Here is a 27,308-nt window from a genome sequence, read left to right on the forward strand (position 1 = left end):
TAAATAATTATCGTTAGGCTTATAAGTTATTAGCCATTCAATATGTGTTTGTTGTTTTGACTAACTATAAATAGACATACATTTTAAGAGCATCTAACTCAAAAACGTGAGCAGCCATGGTATTGCTATTTCGTACCAATAAAGAGGTTTAGTTGCTTTCTCTAAAGAACAAACTTGTGTTCACGTATGATATTTTTTGTTTGTGTAAGACGATAAAACATGTGTTGAAAAATTCATTTCACCGACTACCGACGCAGGTAGCGGGAGGGCGGGTTAGTGACCTCTGGGTGACCGGCCCGCCGTGACCCGGTCACTCCATCGCCGATCCAACTAAAAGAGCGCTGTCTGTACGCCGTGTAATATAATCATGCTTAAAAGTCTGCTTCCCCCCCTGTCACTGTAAAATAATACAGTATTCAATTTAAAATAACCCAACTAAATGACTTAAAGGCTCAGCTCCCAAAACCCTTTATTTTACTAGGTGATTTCAATGCCCACAGCCTCCTTTGGGGAGACAAACCTACCGACCAGAAAGGAAAAATAATAGAAAACTTTTTATTTCAAAATAACATCTGTCTCTTAAATGATAAATCCCCAACTTACAGAAACAGCTACTTATGGCACTTCATCCCTTGACCTCACATTTTGTACCCCTGACCTAGTCCCAGATCTTGAGTCAACAACACCACCGTAGAAAACAAGATTAATTATTTAAAGGCTCGAGCTGTGGCACGTAGATGCCTCAGGGAGAGCAAAAGACAATCATTCCAAAATCAACAGCCAGACACCACTCAACCAAGTTTTAAAAATTGCTTTAAAAAATTCTTAGGTAGACGCACAGACACCATTCGGCACGTCCAGAGGCCAGATGGAACCACAGCTGAAACACAATTAGACATCGCAAACACAATGGCTACATCTCTCACCAAAAACTCATCCCAAGCAAACTACAACACCACTTTTCAAAACATCAAAACTAACAAAGAAAAACAACACCTAAACTTCCACTCAAACAACACTGAAACCTACAACGCAGACCTCACAATAGATGAACTAACATCGTGCATCTCGGACCTGGGCGATACAGCCCCGGGACCGAATGACATCCACAACAAGATCATTAGACACTTACCTTCAGAAACACTCACATTCCTACTACACATATACAACGACATGTGGCGGTCGCACTCCTTTCCGGAGTCTTGGCGTCTTGCCACTGTCATTCCAATACCCAAACCAAACAAAGACCACACACACCCATCCAATTACAGACCTATAGCTCTAACGAGCTGTCTCTGCAAACTGATTAAAAAAATGATTCACAGGCGACTCATGTGGTTTCTGGAAACGACGGGCTTGCTGAGCGGTCTCCAGTGCGGATTCAAGAAAACTCGATCCACTCTGGATCACCTGGTCCGCCTGGAGACCTTTATACACGAGACGTTCGCTGAAAGAGGCCACATGATTGCCATCTTTTTTTACCTAGAAAAAGCCTTCGACACAACCTGGAAGTACGGCATTCTTCGAGACCTGCACGCACTCGGCATACGCGGTCACCTCCCTGCCTTCATTGGCAACTTCCTGAAGAACCGTTCCTTCCAGGTTCGTGTCGGATCCTCCCTTTCAGACCCCCACCAACAGGAGGAAGGAGTCTCCCAGGGTAGCATCCTTTCTCCTCTCCTATTTGAAATTAAAATAAATTCCAGTGAAAACCCTCCAAAACAGCATAGACAGCTCGTTATACATTGACGACCTTTTGATATGCTGCCGTTCGAAAAATCCTCATTTGAGATCTATGGAAAGGCAGCTGCAAACGTGGGCAAACAATAACGGTTTCAAGTTCTCCCCGTCAAAGACGTTGCAGTACACTTCTGCCGAACAGGCAGATGTGTGCTGCAGCCGGATTTGACACTATACGGGGAAAGGATTCCCGTCCAGGACCAAGCTCGTTTCCTCGGTGTCATTTTCGACAACAAAAAAACTCACATTCATACCACACATCAAAGACCTTCGTGTGAGGTGCCAGAAAGCGTTAAACGCTCTGAAAATTCTATCGAATCCGGAGTGGGGCGGGGACTCAAAACACCTTCTCCACTTGTACATCTCCCTTGTCCGGTCCAGGCTTGACTATGGCTGTCAAGTCTACAGATCGGCAAAACCACACGTCTTAAAAATACTAGATCCAATACAAAACCAAGGACTCCGCCTCGCTCTGGGGGCTTTCCGCACTTCTCCGGTGGAGAGCCTCCAGGCCGAGGCCAACATACCACTTAAACAGAGCTCAACACCGGAAAATCCAGCGCACAACAGCATTTTTAAAACAAACCCAGAAACCATAAACAAATTCCAAAACAACTAAAAACTCATCAAACCCTTCGGCCTCAAAATCCTTGAGGACCTCAAGAACTTACACTTCTCCAAACAAGACATCCAACAAATTCTTTTCCCCGACCTCCCTCCATGGCACCTCACCAAGGCAAAAATAGACTTACAGCTGACCACACACAACAAAGAAAGCACAAACACCGAAACTTTTTAAGCAGAATACAAAAAACTAATAGATAGATACCCCGGTGCGGAGCTCATCTTCACGGACGGCTCCAGAAAAGACAATGAAGTGGGCGCCGCAGCCTTATCTCCCAACAATACACACCAGAGGAGACTCCATCCTGAAGCCTCCATTTTCACTGCGGAGGCCACTGCCATCGACATGGCACTGGACTCTGTAGAAAATTCTCCTAACAAATCTTTCCTTATCCTTTCTGACTCTCTGTCTTGCATCACCTCACTCACAAACTACACACTCTTACATCCAAAAATAGTTAGGCTACAACAGAAAATTCATACACTATCCGAAACAGGAAAAAACATTATGTTCGCATGAATACCCAGCCATGTGGGCATCCGAGGAAACGAGCAGGTAGACGACCTGGCGAAGAAAGCTTCATCCCTTCTGCTGGGATCAATGACAAACACTCTCCCACAGACTGACATTAGAAATAAAGTCAAAAAGTATACCTCCAGTCTGAGGGAGAGCCACTGAGAAAACCAGAAAAATAATAAACTATATGAAATAAAACCCAAACTAGAACAGCGAAATCCTTCGGACCTCTCCAGAAGAGACGAAGTCATTTTTACTCTATTGCGCATCGGAATAACGGCCCTGACCCACAAATACCTCCTACAGGGAGACGAGAAGCCGTTCTGTGTCGGATGCGACACAGATTGTACCATTAGACACATCTTAACCGAATGTCTAGACTTTGGAGAGATCCGAAGGAAATATTATAAATGCAAGAAATTGCAAGATATTTTTTCTGTCATTCCCAGCAGAATTTTGAATTTTATAAAGGCCATTGGCCTTTATGGCAAGTTGTAAAATGAAAAATGAAAACGTACTATTTAAAATTTTAATTGTTACCTATAATATAAGAGTTGTTTTAAATCACAAATATATTTACACTGAATTTTAATATTTTAACATTTTAGTATTTTAAAGTCAATTAGTTGACCAATCGTGCTGTGAACTTTTGCGAAAGTAAACAACTTGTGTTTCGCGCGCTCATATGACCTTAGCAGTTGCGAGCGCCGTAAAACCCTATACTACATACATACATACAGTGTTCAATTTTCTTTTCTTTTTTTTTCATAATTGAAAACCAGGGTTGGGTTGATTTAAATCAGGTCAGTTTAAATCAGTTGATTTTTAAAATTTTAAATCAACTTGATTTTAAATATAAAATTTTAAAAATGTATTGTTTTTACATCTTTAAACATTCAGAATTCCTTTCCTTGGTTTTATAAAACAGATATAAGGTTTAGTAAACTAATATAATCATGCTTAAAAGTCTGCTTCCCCCCTGTCACTGTAAGTAGTAAAATAATACAGTATTCAATTTACTTTTTTTCATAATTGAAATCAGCATTTTTTATTTTTTTTTAGACAAACACAAGCGCGCACACACACACTGTAATAAAATGCAAGTTTATCTATGCATAATTACCCCCTCCCCCCTTCGTTTTAGACTGACATTTTCTTCATTTTTTGTCTGTAGCCATAATTCACTGATATAGCAGATTAAGGCTTTCTTTTGCAGTTGCTTAAATTAATTAGTTAAAATAAAGACAATGCATTTTGCACTAAAAGAACATAATTTTAGCCACAAAAAATCCCAAACTGTCGACATTTGAAAAATAAATTTAAAAATTTGATTTTTTAAATTTGTATTTAAAAAATCAAAAAAATCACCAACCCTGTGACTACCCCTCAGAGACAGTGGAACATCATCTGTTCTTCTGCAGAAAACTAACTGATTTAAAGGGATGTTTTCTTCCCAAGCTACCCCACATATCTAATTGCCTCTACTCCTCAAGACAACAATTAGAACAGACATGCAGCTATTACCGAATGGCATCATGCAGAAGAGTTAACGCTCAGATGCTACTGGATCGCTAAGAACAACAACAATCGAGATAGACGTGCTTTGGACCAATCGGGGGGTTCCAGGGGGGGCTGAGGTAAAAGAAAATCTGGGGGGTTACAGAGGGCATACCCCCCTCTTTTAACCCATAATTTGATATTTTAGTTAGATTAGAAATTTTCTTGAAAATAATTGATTTGCGACAGATTTAGTGGCTTTATTTGTGATCTGCAGCAAACAGTACTGCAGTTTGACCCCTGAAGCAGTGCATCTGTGTGCGGGAGTGAAAGTAAAAATTTACCGTTGATAATAATATAATTGCGAATGGAGTCGCCCTTGTGTGTGAGTGAGTGCGTGTGTGTGTAAGGTGGCGTGGAGGGATTTTTTTGTTTACATTAAGGATTTTAATTTTTGCTGGGTGACTAAATGCAAAATAGGCTACTGCCAAGGTCGATCAGTCTTGTTTTCTCACAGTACCTTTGAAGGCATTTTCAAATGAGGTATAGTCCGGTAACAAACGTTGCCCCAACCACAACTGAAGGATCTGAATATTCAGACATATAAAAATCTCTTACTCGCTAGAAATTGAATTCGATGCAAAAAATGCTTCTTCCCAGTCCTCGCAGAATGGCAGAATGAAAGATGACGCCTGAATCTCGCAAAGAACCGAAAAATCTCGAAAACGGAAACTGTTAAAGGAGAAATAGAGTTAAAGTTTATTTTCCCGAGCGTTCGGAAAATAGTATTTTTATTAGGTCAGCCCCCCTGAGGCCCCCCTACTTTTGGGGCGAATAACAATTTCGAGGTGGGAAATACCGAAAAAGCGCCAATTGCTCATGCTGCCTGTACTTAGATCTAGATCTGAAGGTAGCATCAGGGTATTTCAACTCAATCCTGTCTAAGAAAGAATGGCAAGGAAATCAGAAAGTTGAGAATGTAGGCCTACTTTCGACTTCTTCCGTTCTAGATCTAGATATCTAGATTTAGTAGTCTAGAGATCTAGATCTAGATCTACTTGGACTTGTACAGTTAAAGTTAAAGGCACGTTGCCGTTCTGTTGAATTACGCGATTGGTGGATCGTGCAGCGCGTTTTGTGGATCCTTGGAATGCACAACACGATCGATGCACATTCTGTATATCGCGCAGCGCTTTTTGTGAATCCCATCATATAAAACCATTAAAAATACTAGACTAGGACTAAGAAGCTCAAATGTGGCATCCTATCTGTCCTCTGCTATGAAATACAAGGTGTTGTCTTTTTTTTTTATGATCGCGGGGTGGGGGGGGGTGGGGGGGTAGAAAGTGGTCATTTGTTGTACCGTAGGTGGTGTTACATGGAAGTTTTAACTCTTATTTGTATTCACCCAGCATCCTTTGTTCACAGATGGAGGTGCCTTGTCTGATCGGACTACTGGACTTGCAGCAACTTTGCACAGAAAATGGACTGAAGCTGTCTCAAGAAACATTGCAGTATGTGGTCTATGAAATGCTCAAAAAGTTAGGACCCAGCCAGTCTCAGAAGCTTATTACCAAGCGTAAGTTCAGTAGCTAGCTAAGTCATGGTTTGTTTTTTTGTTTTTTTGCGTTTCATTCGTTCAGCTGTTTGATGTGAACCTCCGGGTCGGTGCCACTGACTGAAGTGTCTTTAGGCCATTCCCAAAGGGGTGACATTTCTCGTTGATGCACAGTAGAATTGTAAATGGGCTGATTCATCAATGTCATGCTCATAACTGTGCCTGATCTACAACAGGGAACTGCTGCTTTTTCTTTCCTAATCCTATTGTCATTTTTCCTCTACTTCTTTTGTATGTTTGTCACACTCTTGTTACCCACGATTTCCGGGGTGTCTTGATAGTCGAAGCAGACTTTGTGCTGTTGAAGCTAGAGAGGTGAGCAGAGTAAGTCTGATTCCCTGTTAGGACTTCTCTGTTGACATCCACCCCTTGGCACTCATATGACCTTATGCAGTTGCGAGCGCCGTAAAACCTCTACTAAAACTAATAACTTTGATGTGACATCTAGGAATGTATATATTTCCATTCTTTACCTCTGCTTCTGCTGCCTTGCTATATATTAGATTCTAACTGCCAAAAGCAAGTGGGGTTTTTTGGGGGTTTTTAAAAAAAGTGTTTTACGGCACTTGCAACTGCATAAGATCATATATGAGCGCACGGGACACATTAAACTTTTTCAGTTAATAGGAAATTTTGGATTTTGCCCACATGGCAGCCGAAGCCTACTCTTATCAATTTTAGATCATCAAGGGATCTTTAACGTGCACAACTTGCACACGGGCCCTCCGAGATTTTCGCCCTTGTCCGAGAAGGCCAGATGTGGATCTTTCCCACCAGAAGATCAGGTGTGTGGCTGAAAGACAGCAGTAAGAAGGTCAAGGAGTAGCAGTAGAAAGGCTGCAGAAAGAGTCAGGGGCAAAGGAGTTGAGGGGGTGGGGGCAGAAAGAAGAGATGAAAGCAGACAACGAAACATTGCGAGAGAGCAGGAAAGGAGGTGAAAGACAATTTTAGAGAACATTTTTCAGTCGCTACTTGGATTGGAACATACCTTAACCTCGAGGCCACGAGAGCCCACTTAGCAAAATTCCGTAACCTTTATGGTCTCAGTCGTTCAGTATACAGTCAACTGCTACTTGTCTATTGATTTGTAAAGAGGATGTGTGTCCATATTTATGAAGATAAATGTACTAAGATCATTGCTCCTGAGACTTCTCATTTCCAAGTTTTAAAGTAGGTGGTTGGTGGAATATCTGGTGTGGTTTGCCCCTTCTTTCCTATCAAACAAACTATCCATCTCTCCTTTTTTTTTATGTATCTGGTACTCTCCAGTAACACCTAATCTTTGGCACTTATATCTATGTTGCAAGAGCCAAGGTATTGTTTTTCTCATTACATTTGTAACAGTGTGACAGCGATACTTAAACAGTTGTAAGGGTTTCTGAAATTACTGTACTTCAGCAAAAGTCTGCTTTTGTAGCTGCCTGGTACAGAGAGGTATTGAATTTATGATTCAAAGGTGTTTTGTAATATCTTGGTTGCTTACAGCTCTATACACAAATTTTTAAGTGAAGTTAATTAAACATGATGCTTGTGCAGTGTCTTTCTGTTCAGTAAAAATTGAGGAACTCCCCTTAGATTTGTGTATACCTTTCAAACTTTCTGCTTTAAAATCACATTTGACTGTGACTCCTTATGATTGTAATCTGTTTAATGTTCACTTTTCTTTTCTTTTTTTTTTTCCAGTTGTTGAAGATGGTGTCATTGAATGGGATGATGACTTTGAAGTAGAGATGATACTAGACCATTGGTTTGACAAAGAAGAAGTAAGTGAGCGTGCCACTAAATAGATTGGGGGGGCTCCAAAGCGAAACTATTGTCTTTACATACGTATCAGCAGAACTTCTTTGGTTTGGCGTATTGAGTGCATTGTGCCGTGACGCTGTGGAATCAGGTGCTCGTCTGGTTTCAGTGGTACAATTAATGAGAAAATGGCCACCAAAGTTTGGTATCTTCAATAGTTTAAGAGTCCTTTTAAAACTGAATATTACAAATGTTGTGCCTTTAAATGTTTTTCAAGTAAAATTCATATGGAAATGTTTTCCTGTAAATATGAAAGGTATTTAGCCAAACAAAATTTTGATTAAAATTGCCAAACTGGTGGAAAGATGGCTTTTTCTTCTATTTCATTATTTTGACGAGCCCTTGATTTCACAAAGATGCCTCACATGTGTGGGCTCCTCGTTGAAATTTAGAGTACACTGAGTAGTGGATAATTTGGAATGTTTCAAGAGGGGAGTTGACCTGCCTGATTAAGGGGGAGAGAGTAAGGCAGAGAAAAAGTAGGTATCGTCTGATAAGCTTTGAGTTTAGAATTTGTACTACAGCAGTAGTCTCTGCATATGATCCCACCGTTGACAATCCCGGTTGCTTATGATCCAGCTGTTTTAAGAAAACAATTTTTACTGTACAAAAGTCACCCCTAAGATCCCGCTCTGATTCACACTGAAGGTCTACATTCCACTGAGATCCCGCATTTCAGATAATAATTTACGGAACAAAAACCCAGGCGGACACAGTCGATCAACAGAATGTGAAAAGTTAAGATCATTGAACTGCCCGTCGCATCAAAGATCAGCTACTCTCATGAATATGATCACAAAAGTGTTTTAAAACTCGATGAAACAGTACAATGTTTACGTCAGACGGGATTACACCGAGGTGTTAACTGACCCATGCATTTGTTTTCTCCAAGCATCGCACTGGCATCTGAGCTTTCCACCTAAACTTACATCACTCGTAAGGTGGGTATGACCTACAAGTTCACTCCAGGCAGGACCACATTGAACTGTGAATTCTTCCCTGACCATTGCAGCAGTCGTCTCTACATCCAAATTTTCGAGACAGACTGAATTTCAATTGGTGTGGTCACAAAGTGATGGTGCGTAATGACAAAGACCGGGCCGAGAACTCGGTCAAAGATGAAAAGCTGTAAATTTTGGATAGGTAAAGAGGAGCGGCGTTGATTTTGAGACTCACGATAGGATACTAAGTGAAAATGGCATGCCTCATGCCACTGTGATTGGTCATCAAGGTTGACCACTCTTTGTTTGCCATGTCATCATTGACCCACCCAGGTGTCACCTCAGTTCATTTTAGAGTGAAGATAAGATAGAATACTTCATTGTCCCAGAGGAAAATTTTGCTTGGCTATACACAGGACTGTAAAAACACATGCAAGTATACATAGAAATTTAAGAAATTTAAATGGTGTATTTACTTTAATTAAAATTCAATATGAAAAAATGAAAAGTAAAGCTGACAAAATGTACAGATCACATCAGATGCATCATTCAACCACATGCGGGAATTTAATTACAATACCATTTTACCAGTTGCGGGTCTTAAACTCTTAACATGGGTCACCGCAGATTCTTCCCCTTATGCTTCGGCTAAGACTAAGATCGCGTCCTGCATTTTCCTTTCTCCTGAGTACTGGGATCTTAGGCGGAGACTACTGTATTTACTTAATTTCAGTCATTCCCTTCAAGAACTTATTACTACAGGTGGCTGGGACTTGAGGCTTCTTAATGGTTCTGTTGCTGTAATGTCATACTTTAAAGCTAAAAGTAATTTGATTATAAAATCTCTTCAGTACTGTTAACACTGGCAAAAAGTATATTCCAAAATTCGTTTGGTTTAGTATCAAATTCAAATTGACATACCAAACAAAAGAAGCAGTTAATCAGTCCATTAAAAATATTTTTGTTCTATATGAAATAAAATGATTACCTCAAGTAAAAGAAAATATAATAAGAAAGTGGTGAATAGTGCAATAGGAATTCTGTCTTTCTCAGCGGATGATTTTCATACATGCACCAACTGACAAAAGTAGGCTGGCATTTGTTGTACATAACTGGGGAGGGGGGGGGGGGGCACGAGAATTTGCTTTCTCTCATACCCTTGTGCACCAGCCGTTTGGTCCTTTTTTTCTTCTTTTTTTTTAAGGTTTTCCTTTGCTGAATTTTTATTTTCATTTGCTTGTCACTTTCATTACTTTCAATATATGGGGGGGGGGGGGGGGGGGAAATTAAAAATTGGCACAAAAATTTTTTTTTTTGAGGGGTTTGGGCTAGGTTTTTTTTTTTTTTTTTAAAAATTCTTTTTTTTTTAAATTTTTTTTTTCCCAAAAAAAAAAAGGGTCTCCCCTAAACAAAAAGGCGGGGGCGGGGGGCGTTGGAAAAACACAACGTGGGGGGCCCCAAAAAAAAATTCGAAGGGGTGCCCCTGGGCCCCCCCTTGGGCCTTTTTTTTTTTTTTTTTTTAAAGGATTTCTTTGCGGAAATTTTTTTTTTTAATCTGCCTGCCCCTTCCTCTCTTCCAAAAATAGGGGGGGGGGGGGGGGGGGGTAATTATTAAATTTAGTCACTAGTTTTGTTTTTTTATGATGTGTTTGTGCTTGGTCTTTTCTTCTTTTTTTAGCAGTTTCTTTTTTTACATTTTTCTTTCCCAGAACGAAATGTTCTACCTAATCAAATGGCTGGGCTGGAGTCATGAATACAACAGCTGGGAGCCCAAGAAAAATCTGAGCTGCTCCGCTCTCCTCGAGGAATTTCACATCCACAATGGGCTCAAACCCAACCGCAAGCGAAAACTATATCAACCATTTGCCAAGGTGGAGGACCCTCAAGCTCGCAAGAGCCGATTGATAGAGGAACTGTTTTTCAAACTGACTCGGGCCAACATTATGGACAAGATTTCCCTCATAGACTTGGTGAACCATCACAGCCCAGTGAAGAAGCGTGCTGAGAGTACATGTTTGGTTACTAGTGGGCACAGGAAGAAGTACGTCCGCAGGATGGCAGACATCGGCTCAAAGAAGGGGAAGACATTCAAAGCGAAAAAAGCTGAGGTGGGGAAAGCGTTGAAAGATTGGGAAACCTACATTAACAGCGTTGCACAAGAGCTGGACCCTGCGCCATTATATGTGGAAAATGTGGTGGACCTGGAGGGGCCTCCTCACAATTTTATCTACATCAACAAGAGGAAACATGGTGAGGGGGTTGACATACCTCAGGACCCTCTCATCGGATGCGATTGTGACGATTGCCACGACTGTCGCAAAACTTGCTGCCCAGTCAACAGCGGGTCGCAGCTGGCCTACAGAGTGAGCAAGAGGCTGAAAGTACCAAGGGGGGTTCCTATTTTTGAGTGCAATATGCGCTGCAAATGTGGTCCAGACTGTGTTAATCGGGTAGCTCAAAAGGGTAGGACATTCAAGGTTTGCATATTTCGTACACCGAATGGAAGAGGCTGGGGTGTCAAGACTCTACAAAAGATCAAGAAAGGTTCCTTTGTCATGGAATATGTTGGAGAAGTACGTTTACACAATTTTGAAATATTTTTTTCCTTAGTAGTAAGGATTGTGTATTTCTCTTTCCTTTTGGTGTTTTGGAAAGGATGTGTCTTTAAGAGGTGTCTGTCTTTCACTTCTTGTCTCATCAATTGAGGTCTAGTGTGTGTGTCTGATCTTCTGCATTGTCTCTCCACAAAGTTGTCAGATTGTGCATTGCCAGAGATCTCTATTCTTCTTGTTGTCTGTTAATGGTGTTGGGCCAATAGGTACGGAGGGTGCTCCAAACACAAATATTATTATTGATGGTTTGCACTTCCTTTCTTTAAAATTGTTTTGGTTATCCAGTGTCACTGCTCTGTGTGACAGGACCAGTTCAGATTTGCCTCTGAATATCTAAACATCTTCAATACAGGGTCCCCACCAGGTCGGGAAAAAGTCGGGAATTTTGAGATAGGTTGGGAAAAGTCGGGAATTTTGCGATGGGTCGGTAAGTCGGGAAAGGAAGGGCCTGTGTAATATTAGTAGTGTAGCTATCTAGACAGTATGGTTGATAAATCATGAAGAGGAAACGTAATTGAACCGCTGTGGCGGAAGTGCATGTGTGACACCGAGGCTCGATCGGAAATAATCAAGATCTGCTTTCGCTTTCGTTACCACCCAGAAATTTTCCGGTAATTTGATAAATAACGCAACATTTGTAACATGCAGGTTGTGCATTGCGAACGCAGTGTGGCCTTGAAAATAAATCAATATTAAAAGTTTGTCCTCTGCTGTCACTTGCGAAAAAAAAAGAAAAGAAAGTTATTCAATCGTCTTGTCAGGTTCGCCCTCGTGACCGGTGGAGAACCGACGGTCTGAGCGCTGTGAAGTATAGGACTTTAATTTTTTTTTTACGTAAGATACACTCAGGGAAGGGGGGGGGGGGGCTGAAGACTACTTTAGAGGTCAAAAACTGAACTTGGAAGCAAATTTTTAGTTTTAAAATTTTGATAACTACTAGATCTATAAGATTAAGAGCTCTCTGCAAAACGCGTGTTGGTGCAGGCCTTGTGTGGAATCGGGATCCGTCATGCCTTGTTATTGAACTAAAGTGTTCACGTTTCATTGGATGGGGTGACTAATTTATATGTAGATCTATATTTTCTGTTCAAAATTGGCAGAATTTCAGTGTCACTGCATCTTGCCTTGCCCTCCCTCAGTTCTTACACCTCTCACACTGAATAGGTCTACTTGAGCCATTCAAGTTATTACTAATATTACTCTACTTTGAGTTTGAGCAATATTTTTCGTCTTCACGTTTATTATATGAATCATGACACTCAGACTGGTTATTGACAGTCGATATTCTGGTTCTAGGTCTTTTCTCAGGCTCAAAACATGATTCCTTTTTTATATAGGGCCTATAGTTTATATAGGCTAATATGATGAGGGGAAATTATAAATACATGTAAGTAAGAACAGACTGAAATACCAGTCACACAAGATCCCAGTGTCACACTGACATGTTGGCTGGATATAAACTGACATGTTGGCTGGATATAATGTAGCTACATGTGTGTGTGTTCACAAACATATACATATTATTATACTAGATATAAATGGAGCATGCGCTGTCATTGTTATGTAACATGCCCCAGGAAATGGAGAAGCTGGGTAGCAGTCACCCAGTATTATAATCATCTATTGTTTGAATGAAGGCTCTACTACAAAATGTACATTTGCATTCATTTAAAGAAATTTTGACTTTTTATCATTGATAGATGGCCTTTTTCAGGGATCATTCTTGACGCGCAGCAGCCTGATTTTTTCCCTCAAATTGGGTTCTTGAAAAAAATTTCCAGGATTTGGTGGGGACCCTGTCAATAAAGTGAACAGTTTTAATTAAACTTGCACTCCAGATATATTCCCCAGCTGCAAGAAGGCTGCTTAAGCTTTAATTTTCATCCATCCCTCCCTGTCTTTCAACTGCTCCTCATAATGAATGAGTCTACCTTTCTCAGGAATATAATATGTCAACCTGCCAGATGGGTTTCATGTTTGTTGTAGTTATTGTGTTGGCCATCCTGACCTTTGACAGCATTGCTCATGCTATGACTGCACTTGTCTACATGGCTTTTTAGATTAATTTTGCTTTGGAGGTTCTATGATTTTCAATATACAGCCGAACCTGTGAAAGACGGAATCGCAAGGGAGCCTGAAAAATATTCCATCTTGGGGGGGGGGGGGGGGGGTCAGGTCAGCAAGCAGTGGTCAAAACTTCACACCTCTCAACTGCTACCCTTTCTGAAAATGACATGCAGTCTTACTTATCCAATTACCACCAATGCTTGCATTTCATATGACCAAAGTGCTGTAATCTATTAAAAACAAATGTTTGAACATCTCATTTGCTTCCACTCTTAGCCCCACCCATCCATGTAACAAGCAGTCAACCAATGCCACACCTCACTGCCATGTAACAATGATTCGAGGAATTCTTTTTTTCGGCTGGGCGTGCGATCGGGCGGCAGGCATTGGTCAAACTAATTTTACACCTCTGGCTTCTGGCTACTCAGGGGATAGAATCCACTGGTGTCTGTGGTGCAATGGTTAGACTCTTTGCCTACTAGCTTGAAGTGTCACATGTTGAAGCTCCTTAATTCAATGTCTTTGTCCTGGGACGCTGTATCCTACTAAATGTTGGTTTTCCCCGAACAGGCATGGTAAAAACAACTTGCTTCCTGAATGGTCTTAAGTGTTGATGGGTGCTTGAACCATTTATTCATCTAGACAGTGATTCAAAATTGGTTGTGTCATATCTTTAGGGTGCAATGTTTAACGATCTCGTCTGGATATCTGTATCTGGCTCTCTGATTCTTGTAAAACGTGATTTTTGTACAGTGGAACTCAGATTCAACGAGGTCCCCGGGCCTGAACTAAAATCTCGTTGAATCCGAGTGTTCGTTATAGCAAACATTAGGTTTTGTGTAGATAATTACAGGCACTGAGCAAGTAATTTATAAAAGGAAGTAACAATTGGTGCTGCCTGAAATGCCTGCATATTATGAACTGTGCCAAAAAAAAAGACCAATCAGTTCAAATGCACGCCTGTGTCGTCTCGATTGTTTGCCAAAAAGTTGTGCAGCTGTGTAGAGCCTAGCATACGGCAACTTTTCATTCCTTAGACCAGCACATAATTCATAACGTAGATCTATGTCAAGACTAGCTTATCATTGTAATATTGATCAGTTGCCGGGGGGGGGGGGGGAATGACTGACTCATTTGTATCTCTGCTACGTTCCACCTCTGAACCGCTGGTGCGCCGCCCCCCTTCCGACACACGCACACTACACAGTCACACGTGTACAAGCCGCCCATCCGACCCCGACACGCGCTAGGCCTAGAGTAGACACGTGTACAAGCCAACAACGTTGTGTTGGTATTAAAAAAGGCAGCTGGTTGGTTGCATGCAATTTGCTAAGTAAATAATTGTTCATGATGCAGGAGCAATGGATGGTTTCCGGGAATAGAGCGAAGCCACGTCTGCGGGGGCTATTCACCCTGGAAGCGACCTCGTTGAATCCGAGCTTGCTGATTTAAGTGTTCGTTGAATCCGGGTTATTTTTATTGATTTTAAAGAAGAAAAAGAACGGGGAATCCATCTCCCCTCTTTGAATCCGAGTTCCACTGTACTCATAGACAATGATTTTTTGTTTTGTTTCTTATTCTTGCTGGTGTGACTTCTCTTTGACATTGTGAGGGATGTCATTTTCCATGTACAATGAAGCCTTAGACCCTTAATTGTATTTATGTTTTTCTCTTTTGACTCTTTAGAGATTTGCCATTGAATTTCAATGCTTTTTTTCTGTTCTGTTTTATACGACTTTCCTGACCTTTATATCTGTCTTTTTGTCTTCCCTGAACCATTAGATCAGGTGAATGTTGAGTCCCGTTACTTTTATTTTTCCTAATTTGTTCTTGACAAAATATGACCCTTGTTTTTCAAACTTTGTGTTAATTACTACTCAGCAACTCCTTTCATATTGCTCAGGTAATCTCAAATGAAGAGGCTGAAAGACGAGGGAAGGAGTATGATGCCTGCGGTTTGACATATCTCTTTGATCTCGACTTCCATGATGCAGAGGGCCCCTATTCTGTGGATGCTGGTGTGTATGGCAACGCTGCACATTTCATCAATCACTCGGTGTGTATTTGTTATTTAGATGTTTTAATGTCTTGTTTTCTAGAATTTAATCAGAACATATTTGCAAAGTCTTTTATTGATGTTTTAACCAGGTTGTTGATTGTTAAAAACTTTTTTCTTGGGAAAATGATTTGTTTTTAAAATTGTTAATCTGTTGAATTTCAAATTGCAGTGTTGTCTGCATGTGTAAGTGTTTGAGTGGTGCTTTTATTTCTTAGTAAGCAGTTAGGAGGGAATAAAGAGAAAGGAGAGGATCTAATGGAGTGCCTGAAATATTCAAAGATAATGTTTTGGCTGTTTCTGTTATTGTTGATTTCTAGCTGTTAGAAAAATATATATTGCCTTTTTTTTTTTTTTTTACTTACCGCAACAATATTTGTGGTGGGGCTCACAGTAAAAGAAAAATTCCCATCTGCCATCTCTGACGTTCTGTAAATGAAAATGTTCAACTTGATTGTGGGGATCGGTTTTGCACTGACATTTTAGTTAGTAAAGAAAAATGTATGATTTGAAAAGAGATTATTTTTTTTCCACCTACAAGATATTTCTTTTTGTGTGTTTTTTGTTTTAAACTGGAAGGGAGACTTGTCTGAATTAATGTTGGTTCTTTTCTTTCTTTGTGTAGTGTGATCCAAATTTAGAAGTGCACGTCGTGTGGATTAACACTCTTGATCCAAGGTTCCCTCACATCTGTCTGTTTGCCAAAAGGGACATTGACAGAAATGAAGAGCTTTCTTTTGATTATCTGAGTGGTGAGTTGTTTATAATATCAAATGAGAGACTTCCCATGCTTCTATTTCTGAGTTCAGGCTAGAGGTTTTTTATGGTGGTTGTCTTTTGTCAAATTTGTGTAGATTGAATTTTGTCACTTTGAAGGGAGACAAAACTGTCCTGCTCAGTTAGCCAAATCGTAAGGTTTAACAATGAAGCCCAAGAGGTACACATTTTATTTATTAAATAAATGATGCCTTTGTTTTTAAACCAACCAAAGAAAGCGGGTACAGTAGTCTCCGCCTTGGATCTTAGGCGGATGGGATCTTAGCCAACGCACCAAGGGAGGAATCTACAGTGTTTGTTATATGTGGCCATATGGTGAGCAAAGAGTGGGTAACCTTGATGACCAATCATGGTGGCACGAGTCATGCCATTTTCACTTATCTTCTCGTGTCTCAAAGATCTACGCTTATCCAGTTGCCCTTCCCCTTTTTGTCTAAAATTTATAGCTTTCCATCTCTGAGTTTGAGTTTCCCCCGCCTTTGTTGGTACACACCATTATGTTGGACCACACCAATTAAAATTCAGTCTGTCTCGCGAAATCGGGAGTAGAGACAACCACTGCAGTGGCCAGGGAAAGAGTTCACAGTTCGATGTGATCTTGTAGGCCGTACCCACCCAGCATGTGATGTAAGTTTAGGTGGAGAGGCTCAGATGCTAGTGCAATATTTAGGGAAGATAAACGTGTCAGTCAGTTCACACCTCGATGTGATCCCGTCTGGAGCGAACATTGTACCATTTCGTCGAGTTTTATAACACACATGTGATCGCTTTCACGAGATTGGCTGTTCTTTGCCACTACGGGCAGTTCAATTATCTCAACTTTTCACTCCTGGTTGTTCCGTAAATTATGGTCTGAAATTCAGGATCTTTGCCGAATGTAGACTTTCGGAGAGATTCAGAGCAGGGTCTTAGGGAGTGACTTTCGTTTTAACACAATCTGTCATTTATGATTACTTTATATTGCTATTGAAAAACTCGGAAAGGATTTAGGAACGAAAACATCAAGTTTTCGCTTTGCCAAAGCATGGGTTTGGGGTAAAAGGAGTGAATTGTGTAACCGGACTCAGTATAAATTTCGTTACTCAAACAAAAATTGGAATAATGCTTTCAAATAAAAAGCTGCGCATTCAGAAATTTATGGATTATGCTCTTGGACTGCATATGATAAGATAGCTGTGCTGATTTGCTTTCACATGTTTGGTGAATGTAATTTATGCCGTCAAAATATATTTTTCTTATCACCATCGCCATTTCCAACCCTTCTAATGCATACTTATGTTCAAAATAAATCCTTGTTTCATATTGGGGTGTATTCCTCATTCAATTTGATATATCATATGTTATGTTTTGAGTGATGGTTATGCTTTTATGAAGTTGTTTTGTACTCCACCTGCAGAGCCAAATCGAGCCACATGTTAATTGTGTCTAGAGACATCCCCCCCCCCAAAAAAAAACCCAAAAAAACCTACATCCAGAGAGAGTTGAGCTAACTGAGATCGTAAGTGATGAGATCTTAGGCGGAGACTGCTGTATTAGAAATTATCAACCACATTTTGGGGAGACTAAGATTGCTGTCTTTGATTTATTTATCTGCATTGGTTTTATTTAGTTCTTGTTTTAGTAGTTGGCAATTTGGCACATTATTTTCAGTTTGGCATAAAGTTCCTTAAAATCTTTGTCTCACATTGTTGAAACTTATCGAAGATGGTGTCTCTTACATTGTATTGTTTGAGCTTCTTTTTTCAAGCACATTGGTTTTTTTAACTGATGGTGTTTTAAGACTTGTGTCCTGTGGTAGACGTGACCAACAAGATCTTTAGACCTTAGCAGTGTCATAGACCCTGTGCATCTAACTGATCGTAACTTGAAAAACAAGCCTGCTAAATAAAATCGAGTATGATTGACAATTTTGTCCCTATAGACTCAAGTGCTACAGAACTTCGATCTAAACATGTTAATAAAATTACTGGGATTTTTGTGAATATATTACTGGTATTGTCAGGCTTTAAAATATTTGAAGCGTGCTGACTCAGACATACTTCTGAGTTACTTCGCAATTTATAGCTCTGTGGATATAGATGTGTCAAATTTTAAAGTTTAGTTTGTGCAATTTATTAGTATGAAATTATAAATGAAAATGGCATGTTATACTTTTAAAAAATGAAATGGCATCGGTTGAAAATCTACAACTTTGTTTGTTCATGTAGACCTCCATGTTTTTATCCCCTCATTTTTATTGATTTTTTATTTCATTTTGCTCACTCATGCAAGTTGATGACACCTCTCTTAAAATACTGTTTACTAGAATTTTGAAGGCTGCTATCTGTTTCATAGTAAGCCCTTAAAATATCAATGGGAAAGTCACATCTCTCGCCGTGGATCGATTATCTGTTCGTCTTCTCTTCGTGCAGTTAGTAAGGCATACATCATTGTATTGTATTGCTTGCATGACTTTTGCATGCATGTCAAACTGTTTGTGGTGGATTATGATTTGTGAATATGTCAACATAGAGATGGTCCTTTCAATCTTTTATTAGTCGGATGGGACCATCTAAAAAGTTCACTTAAAGTCCTGTTTGTCAATAATGGTGAAAGTATATGACATGGCCAAATAAATAGAATAAATTGTTCACGTGCATGGGTCTTTGTTCTTCTGCTAGTAAAGCTGAATGGGATAGTTTATCATGTCGCTATAATATAAGCCCTTCCCATCCCAAACCATCAGCTACCTGTCGCACTAAGGGAAGGAATGACTGATGAGTGGCAATTTAACCATGTCCATTTATTTCTTGCGTTGCAGGGCAAATTCGCAATGACACTTCTTTTGAGGAGAGAAATGAAACTATGATGGAAGTAGACGGGACGATGCCAGATGGTTCTTCAGCAGGAGCGGAAAACATGGTCAAGGGGATAGCCGAAGTAGCTGCTGCAGCCTCTCCCGTGGGGGAAAAAGTCTTCAAGGAACCACTGTTTTTGCCAGGAATGGATATTTCTCTCCATCTGAAAGACAAACCAGCAACCCAAGGTGATTCTCAAGACAAGATGTTCCCGAAGATTAACGACCTACCCACCCCACCAGCTTCCGACACAGAATCTGTTTCTGGCAGCACTGCTGGCCCCATGCAAACACCCAGGTTTCAGATGTTGTGCTTGTGTGGCGCGAAAAACTGTCGCAATTTCTTGTTTTTTTAAAGTTACACCATTCCCTCGTAGTTTTTAACTGTGTTAATTCTAGCTGCAGTCGCTGGACTGATGATCCTCGAAATTCTATCGGATAACTCTGACACATAGAATAATTTTTTGCCCTGTAAAGACTTTGGTGTCTAATATATGCTCGTGGGAATTCCACCATAAAAAGATTTTTGCCTCTGTTGGACTTGGGTGCACCACCAATGCTCCTGTTTGGATTTTTTTTTTTTTTATTGCCTTCGTGCTCAGCCCTATACAAATAACGTCATGTGACTAGTAAAATGAAATAATGAAATACGAATTAGTTAACTGCTTCCATCTTCTGGGGGAGGGGGGGGGGGAATAAAGACCTTTAGGTTATTTAACAAATATGTGCTTTGTTTTCTGAATACATTGATTACAATTTGTGTCCCTCTGTCCGTTCCTTTCGTGGAATCTTCATTCTTTGTTGTTTTTTTTTCCAACTGAACGGATAAATTCCGAAATACAGGAAAAATCTCTGGTCTAGTGGCTTTGATCGTGGTAAAACGTACCTATGGGACCACAGAAGAACAATTGCTACCTCTCGCCTCAGGGTGCCATTACACACATGCTGTCTTCATCCTCGTCCCTACCCCACCCTGAAATTGTTTGACTGGCTGATATTGCTATATGACCATGGCGTTCTTTACTAACAGGCCTTCCCAGCGTACGGCTGGGGTCTCGGACTGGGGGCCTACAGTGTTTTCTGTAAGGGAGGCAACTGAAACATTAGGCCCCCTTTCCCTCCCCCTGATTCCCGAGTTTCGCGTCGCCGCTTAGTCAGCCAATGACACTACTGACCTAGATAGCAGACTGACGTATCTGCAAAAAAATGTAATTAGTTTTTGCATCTTCGTTTAAATGGACGCCTATACCCATTCTGCTTCTTGTATCTGCACTACAAATAGAATATTTCACTGAGGAAAACACACGTAACAGAAGGGCCATGCCCATATATTTCCAATGGTAGCGTGACGTAACTCAAAATCATTAAAAGTGCAGATATGTCGCTCTGCCTTGGCACGGCAGAGTCTTGCGTAGTGTGTAATCTAGTCCTCAGTGCAAGTGCAAGCGTGGGCTGTGTACTGTGTAAAATCAGTCCTTTCTCGCTGTCTAGCAAGTCTTTCGCATGCCCTGCAAAATTAAATGTTCAATCGATTCAAAACGTCGTGTTCTGCATTAAGCGGTATATTTATTCACCAATATTTTCATTGTACTGGATATAATAGCTCTACGTAGTGTTCTTTGTTCATGATAGAAATGTGAAGTGTGGATTCAATAGGTGTTATCGTTCCAGTTCAGTCAAGAAGTGTCTCTCTCTTGTACCAGACTCTTCATTCTGCCTTTCTTGTTGAATCCAACCTTGCATTTCATGATCACCAACAACAGTGTGTAAACTCATAAAAATATTCTTAGATTCACTGGTAAACATTTGGTTTTCGAAGCATGTATGGTTGTTGTCTTTTGGGTTACCATTATTGGCAGGAAATGTTGGGTTTTTGGTTGCAGAACAAATTATAGATCTATTTCAGAGAAAGCGAGTTCAAGTGAAAAGAAAGTGTCTGTATTTAGATTCCCAAAGGAAGGGATGGAAAGAAATGCATGGATTTCTGTGATATCCAATGCAAAGTTATCAGTTTCTAAACAAACTTGTGTGTGAACTGCACTGGCCAGATGGTTATGAAAGTGAACTTGTTAAACTTTGTAGACGGTTACTTCAGTCCTCCCATCAATATGTCATAGGGCTCAGGGGGGACCTACTTTCTTAACATTCAGCAAATTGTGGAAAAATCAAAATTCACAGATCAAGACTACTTCTATCTCTTGATGCAGACCTTTCAAACCTTGAAGAACCTGGTCATTCCTGCTCCGATTGCAATTTTGACATTGAAACAGACGAAAAGGCTTCAGAAATTGTGGACAATCTAATTGAGTTGGAGCAGTCACTTGGTACAGAGACAAAATCTGTGCTGATTTATATTGCTGGCTATGCGACTCGCAAAGACGAAGAGCTGGACGAAATTTTTCAGCTCGGACAGACAACCTTCTACTACTAAAAGTACGGCCACCACACAAGCTCATTGGATAGAGTCGGCTTGAATTATATCCCTTCTGAAAGAGCATGTCAGTGGACCCTTGCTTTTCTTTTGTTCAATATTGTTAAAGACTCTTTTTGCAGAGCATCTTTCTGCAAGTTAACCATGTCTGACAGTTTTTGAGATCGAAATGCAAGAGAAACACGGGCGGATTCTGGCACACATCTTTTTTTTAAAAACTATTGTTACGCTTCCACTCCTCGCTCTTCAAAAGAACCTGCATTGAAAATGTTGAAATTATCATAATTGAATAGACATACACTGCAATCCATTGAAGAAGGAAACTGATACTAGAAGAAATTCTGTGCAAAATGTTAAGTTTAATAATTGATGTGATCAATGTCTAAAAAAAAAAAACCCACAGCAGAAAGCAACGCAGCAGTCTGACTTGGAACGTTTAATTGTTCATTGTTCGATATTTCCCACCCTTATTTCACCTGGATACATGGATTATACTACAGAGAAACATAAAACTGGCTTGGTAAGTAGGCCCCTACTCATTTATAAGGCATGTACAGTAAATAGATCTAGTCATGTCTTGTTTAGATTGTTTTATATGGACGTTGATTTCGATTTTTTTTTTTCGAAATTGCATAACAGATCTAATAGTAATAGGGCTAAGTAGTAAATAAATAATTATCAAGCTCTTTATTTTTATGTCACTTAGGACTAAATTGTAATTACCTTTGGAAACAATGCTCAGAGATTGAATATGGAGTCGACTGGATAAATAGACATTAATACTTAAATGATATAGTAGGCCCCCAGCCGCACGCTGAGAAGGCCTGTAGTAAAGTACGCTGTGTATATGACTCAATGTGTATGAGGGAAAGCGAAATTCAGGATTGAGAAAGGGAGAATAGAGAACTGATGCATCTGTTTTAAGTTTTCCGTCATGAAAAAAATGTTTGGATCTAGCTTTTGAATGTGACTGCTATGTCCACGATGAGAGTTGAATTGAAATTGGAGGAAAATTAATGATTGTTGTGTTAGGCTAGGGGTGTAATCGGAATTCCTTCTTCTCGTGCCGAAGCATGCCTGATTGGTGTGGATGTGGTTGGTAAATAACTTCTCTCACTGCTCTCGCAGATGGTTGGAGGGATCAACTGGTAGGTCCTGCTTCTTTACTTCTCCTCTGTTGTTACTGTCTGTGTGTCTTACTTTTCCCAACACTAAATGATCACTATTGTTTGGATGTACTTCTCTTTACTCAGACAAATGAACATCACTATCTCAGTTGGGGGGGTTTTCACGCCCCTGTCCCATGGTAGGTCCAGTCTAGCCACCTGAATTGCTCAAATAAAGCTAGAAGACTTTGAGGTCCTGTGTACATATTGTAGGCCTGAATGTTTTGCTGCAATTTGGCAAATCTACATTTCAATACTTTCTAGGGAAGTCACCAGTAAAATAACAGTGGTGGGTGTCTTTGGGACGTTTTGATTTCTTGGGACATATCTGTTAGTTTTGCTTGTTTTTTAATTAAAGGAAAATACTGTTGACTCACTGCTGTTCATTTCCTTTTTGGTCATCATTAATAAGAGGATATGGTTTACTCGTGTAATGAAGTACTTTTTTCAGAACCTCCTTTGTTTTTGCCACTGGTGCCATGTAATCTTTTAGAATGAAGTCATTTACCATGGAGCCTGTCATGACATGATCTTTGTGCACTCTGTAATTATCGAGCATTTTCAATTCGTTGCTGATATGTGAGTCTCTCTAAGATTATCTTCATTTTGAGAACACCTTATTTTTGGAGTCATCACTCTATTTCATATATATATGTATTTTGTAAGCAATGGTGCGTCATGTGATGTTCTTATGGCTTTATTAGGAATTCCTAATACGAGATCTACCTTTCCAGTTTTCCTTGTCTTTTGGAAACTAAATAAAAAGGGCTTATGATTATGTTAAATGTTGAAGGTTTAAATAATGTAATTATGGATTTATTGTATGCTGATGCTCTGTACAATTTCTTGTTAATGGAATAATTGATTTTGTGTTCTTTAAATGTCAGGCAGCATGAATGACTGGTTATTGTTTCTGTAAATAACTTTTGTGGTCCCTGTTTTATATTCAAAAGTATTATGTTGTGAAGCAACATCCAATTGTCCTCAGGCAAAGCTTTAATGTTTAGTTGGATAGTTTGTTTGGCAAGGGTCTTAAAGATTTATCAGATGTATATTTATTTAGTGACAAGGTCAGAATACTCCAATGGAATGAATATCACTTTGTTTTGTTTTTGGGGTTTTTTCATCTTGTTCATAGTGCCATAATGGACATGGGCGTATGTAAGATCTCCTTTATTGCTTTTGTTTCCTGTATTATATTTAGTGCTCCTTTTGTACTAATGGTGCTTTCAAAGGTGGAGCTCGTTGCTCCGTGGGGAGGGAGGGGGGGGGGGTAGAATCAATGTATGAAAGTAATTAAAAGACCTCACAGGGAAAATGGCATTGGTTGAAGAAAAAATAATGGGGACTACTTAATTTCTTTCACATGTTCATATATTCACAGCTGCTGTTCTTTCAGTGTTCAATTTTTAAAACCGTACATGTCTCTAGATGTGAATATCCATTTTGATTTAAAAAAATAGTACTGATGTACTAAATTGAACAAGTAATAATTGAAAATTGTGACTAATGCTTTTTTCCCTTGTAGTCTTTAAATGTCTTTCACATCAGACTCAGAGCGTAGATGGGGGGGGGGGTTACCCTTTTTCCTCATATCTTGTATGTTCTTCGCACAAATCTTTAGTTTCTCAGTATTGGTAAACAATGGAACTTGGAACACAATAGTATGGTCACATTTATGTTCACTGAGATGATTTCTGTCCATGTCATCTACAGTAGGTAGCGTAAACACGGCCTCGCGGGCACTCACGGCCTTCCGACCGCGTGGTATCGGTAAAATCGGGTTAATTCCGATCGCTGTTTCTTTGCTCTTTCGCTATAAAACACCAAATGGCGTACACCTTGTAAAAGTTCAGCTTTTCCTCGTTACAATGGTGTAAGTTGTTTATATGTCCGATTGTTAGGATCTGGAGAATCGCCGACGAAAGCGAAGCCCCTCGCGGTCAGAATGCGAGGTCGGCTGGTTGAAAAATTGCCACGCCTGCATTCAAATACTTCGCGGAACGATGGATGATTAAATAAGGTCTTTTCATTGGCGGAGAACTATAGAGCTTTAAACAGGCTTTCCCGTGATGTAAGTTTAGCCTTTAGCGTCTTTATAGAAAGCTTTTAAAACTACCGTCAAAATGTTTAAAGATCACTTTTTACACAAAATGTGTTTTTACCGGCTTATAAAAAATTTTAATTAAAAGATCAGTTAATTTCCTAATAGAATAAAGTAATTAAATCGGAATTATTTTACATCAATCCTTCCGCGAGACTCAGAAAGCATGTGACCCCGCACGCGGGGTACACTACAGTATAGAGCCGACTCGCTCGCCGCGGGGGCCGATGCGACGCCGGCCGGGTCAACGCTCGGTGTTTTTGTCGAAATAACGACAGATATCGTGTTTGAGGTGATAAAGTACTGATTTGTAAAGATCTCAGTCTTGAAAAAAATTATGCTCCATATATTTGTTATAGTGATTGTACTCTGTTTATGTGGAGATGTTTAGTGGACTTGTTACTTTTTTATTGTCTGTCAAACATGGGGTTGCTGCCAGTGACTAACTTTAACAAATTTGATCAAATTTTAAACAACTGCAATTTTCTTAAAAATTGACGGAGATGTTAAAGAATGGTACCAAAATGCTCAGTGGATATAGGCCTTTCAAATGGAACAGATAAATTTGGCATACAGCTAGTTTGAAAATTTAGTTTCTGGTACCTATCTACAGTTACTGTTCATTCCAGGTACCGACTGTGTTAAAATTAGATTTTCTGAGCTTTTATAAAATTTTGATTGTTGTTTTTATTGTTACTGGAAAGTTTTTAGGTTAAAATAGGATATTGTTAGGTGACCTAAAACTATCAGAATGAATTTACCTCCTGGGAGCCTTCCCAGGGCACTGTATAGCCATGAGATGGACTGACTTGAGTTGTGTGTCGTATGTATATTTCTCAAAATTGAAATGGATGAAATCAGGCTGCTCTCTTGCTGATACTTTGCTGCCTTAGATTCATGTTTGCATAGAGTCATTATACTTGTGATGTTGCTTGGCTCTTTTGAGTGGGCTTTCAAAAAGATTAATAGAGGAATGTGTATTCTTTGTTCAAGTTGGGTTTGTTAGAGATAAGTCTCTTACATATTGACCGTTACGGTTGCAAAGTATACGTTGTGTTTGTTCAAGTTTTACACAGGGCTTGCAACTGAAAAGGTCATATGAGCGAGCGGTACAAGGTAGAAAGTAGAGATAAAAGCAGGAGATAGAACATGACTGGAGAGCAGGAAAAGAAGTGAAAGGGGAACATTTTTCGTGGCTGTCAGCAGGTTTCGAACATAGGACCTATTGAATGAGAGGCAAATACTGTGCCTCTAGACCACAAGTGTAAGTTAAAAACCAGAAATAACAAGATACAGTAACATTGGTGCAAAACGAATACAGTAGTCTCCATCTCTCTAATAGTATTTGTTGACTGGTGGGTGGGCAGCCCTGGTAGTAGTCATCCTAGACATCAATGGGTTTTTTGGACAGCGTCATTGTATGATGTAAAGAAAATAGTGCAAAGGGGGAAGAAGGTGTTTGACAGGTGATTGTCTTTGGCGGGTAAGGAGCAGGTACAGTTCAGCTGTACATCTTTTTCTAGCACGCTTGGTATGTGGATGGTTGGCAGGCGCTCTGGTGTAGTTTGTTCCTTCTTTCCTATCAAACATCTGACGTCCTTATTGCTGCTCCTTTTCTTTCTAGGTTCCACCGGCTTCTGTGGTGTAGCAGTTGAGGTGCCTCGCTGTCGCATACAGAAGCCTGGGTTCAATTCCTGGGTCGAGAGAATTTTTATCAAATATCTCTGTCGTTCTGATGGGATGTTGTATCCCTTTCATCCCAGTTTGGCCCTGACACTACACTGGCACGGTCGAAAAATGTTTGTGAATTAGTGTCTAGTGACATATCTTTGGCATTCATATATTACCGGTATTATCAATTTTTGTTGCAAGTGCCATAAAGCTTGTTTTGAAAACTTTTTTAAAAAAAGAAAACGCTTCACACTTTCACACTGCTCTTTTCCTGGAAAGTACATGTACTATGTAGTAGTTTTGGATGTACACAGTGTGCTGCTGTTACTGTCGTTATGTACTTCAGCATGATCAAATAAAGCTCAGGTATAAAGTCAGTGTGTAGGTAAAATGATTACTTTCTCTGACAAGCATTGGATGAAAGCTGATTAAAAACATTTCACTTGAATGTCCTGCTTCTGTCTCTTTTTTTTCTCCCCACCGTCGCTGGTGTCTACGTTTTGTACTTACCTGTACTTCATTTCATGACCATGTTTCACTTCTGCTAAAATTTAGTTTGCTAACACATATATATATATATATATGTACAATGGATCTCGGTGACCTTTTGTAGCCATTATATTTTGTCACGTTAAAGAAGAGAAAGAGGAGAGTTGCAGTATAATATGTTTGTCTTGTTTTGAAATTGCCCAAATTCTTGTTTTTGCATCGTTGTTCCACTAATGCTTAGGTGAGCCATGCATGCTTCCTCATTTTCACTTCACTTTTTAAAAATTCCAGATGCACATTAGATCGCCTTTTTGTTTTTTTATTCCCCCCTCTCTATCTCTCTCTCTCTCTCTCTCTCTCTC

General features: G+C 39.8%; 1 protein-coding gene across 1 annotated transcript in view; it reads left to right on the forward strand.

Moving 5' to 3' along the window:
- The window catches only part of LOC101850834 (histone-lysine N-methyltransferase SUV39H2), a 33,378-nt gene extending 11,466 nt beyond the window's left edge, over positions 1 to 21,912 (forward strand). The window contains exons 2-7 of the mRNA XM_005106361.3: positions 5,807 to 5,957; positions 7,680 to 7,759; positions 10,447 to 11,310; positions 15,320 to 15,472; positions 16,098 to 16,224; positions 19,050 to 21,912. Of these exons, the coding sequence (XP_005106418.1) occupies positions 5,807 to 5,957; positions 7,680 to 7,759; positions 10,447 to 11,310; positions 15,320 to 15,472; positions 16,098 to 16,224; positions 19,050 to 19,441 (1,767 nt within the window). The 3' untranslated portion in view covers positions 19,442 to 21,912. The remainder of the gene's footprint in view (positions 1 to 5,806; positions 5,958 to 7,679; positions 7,760 to 10,446; positions 11,311 to 15,319; positions 15,473 to 16,097; positions 16,225 to 19,049) is intronic.
- Positions 21,913 to 27,308: the final 5,396 nt, after the last annotated feature.

The sequence above is a fragment of the Aplysia californica genome, unplaced genomic scaffold (assembly GCF_000002075.1).
Source record: "Aplysia californica isolate F4 #8 unplaced genomic scaffold, AplCal3.0 scaffold00529, whole genome shotgun sequence".
In the NCBI taxonomy this organism is placed as follows: Eukaryota; Metazoa; Mollusca; class Gastropoda; order Aplysiida; family Aplysiidae; genus Aplysia; species Aplysia californica.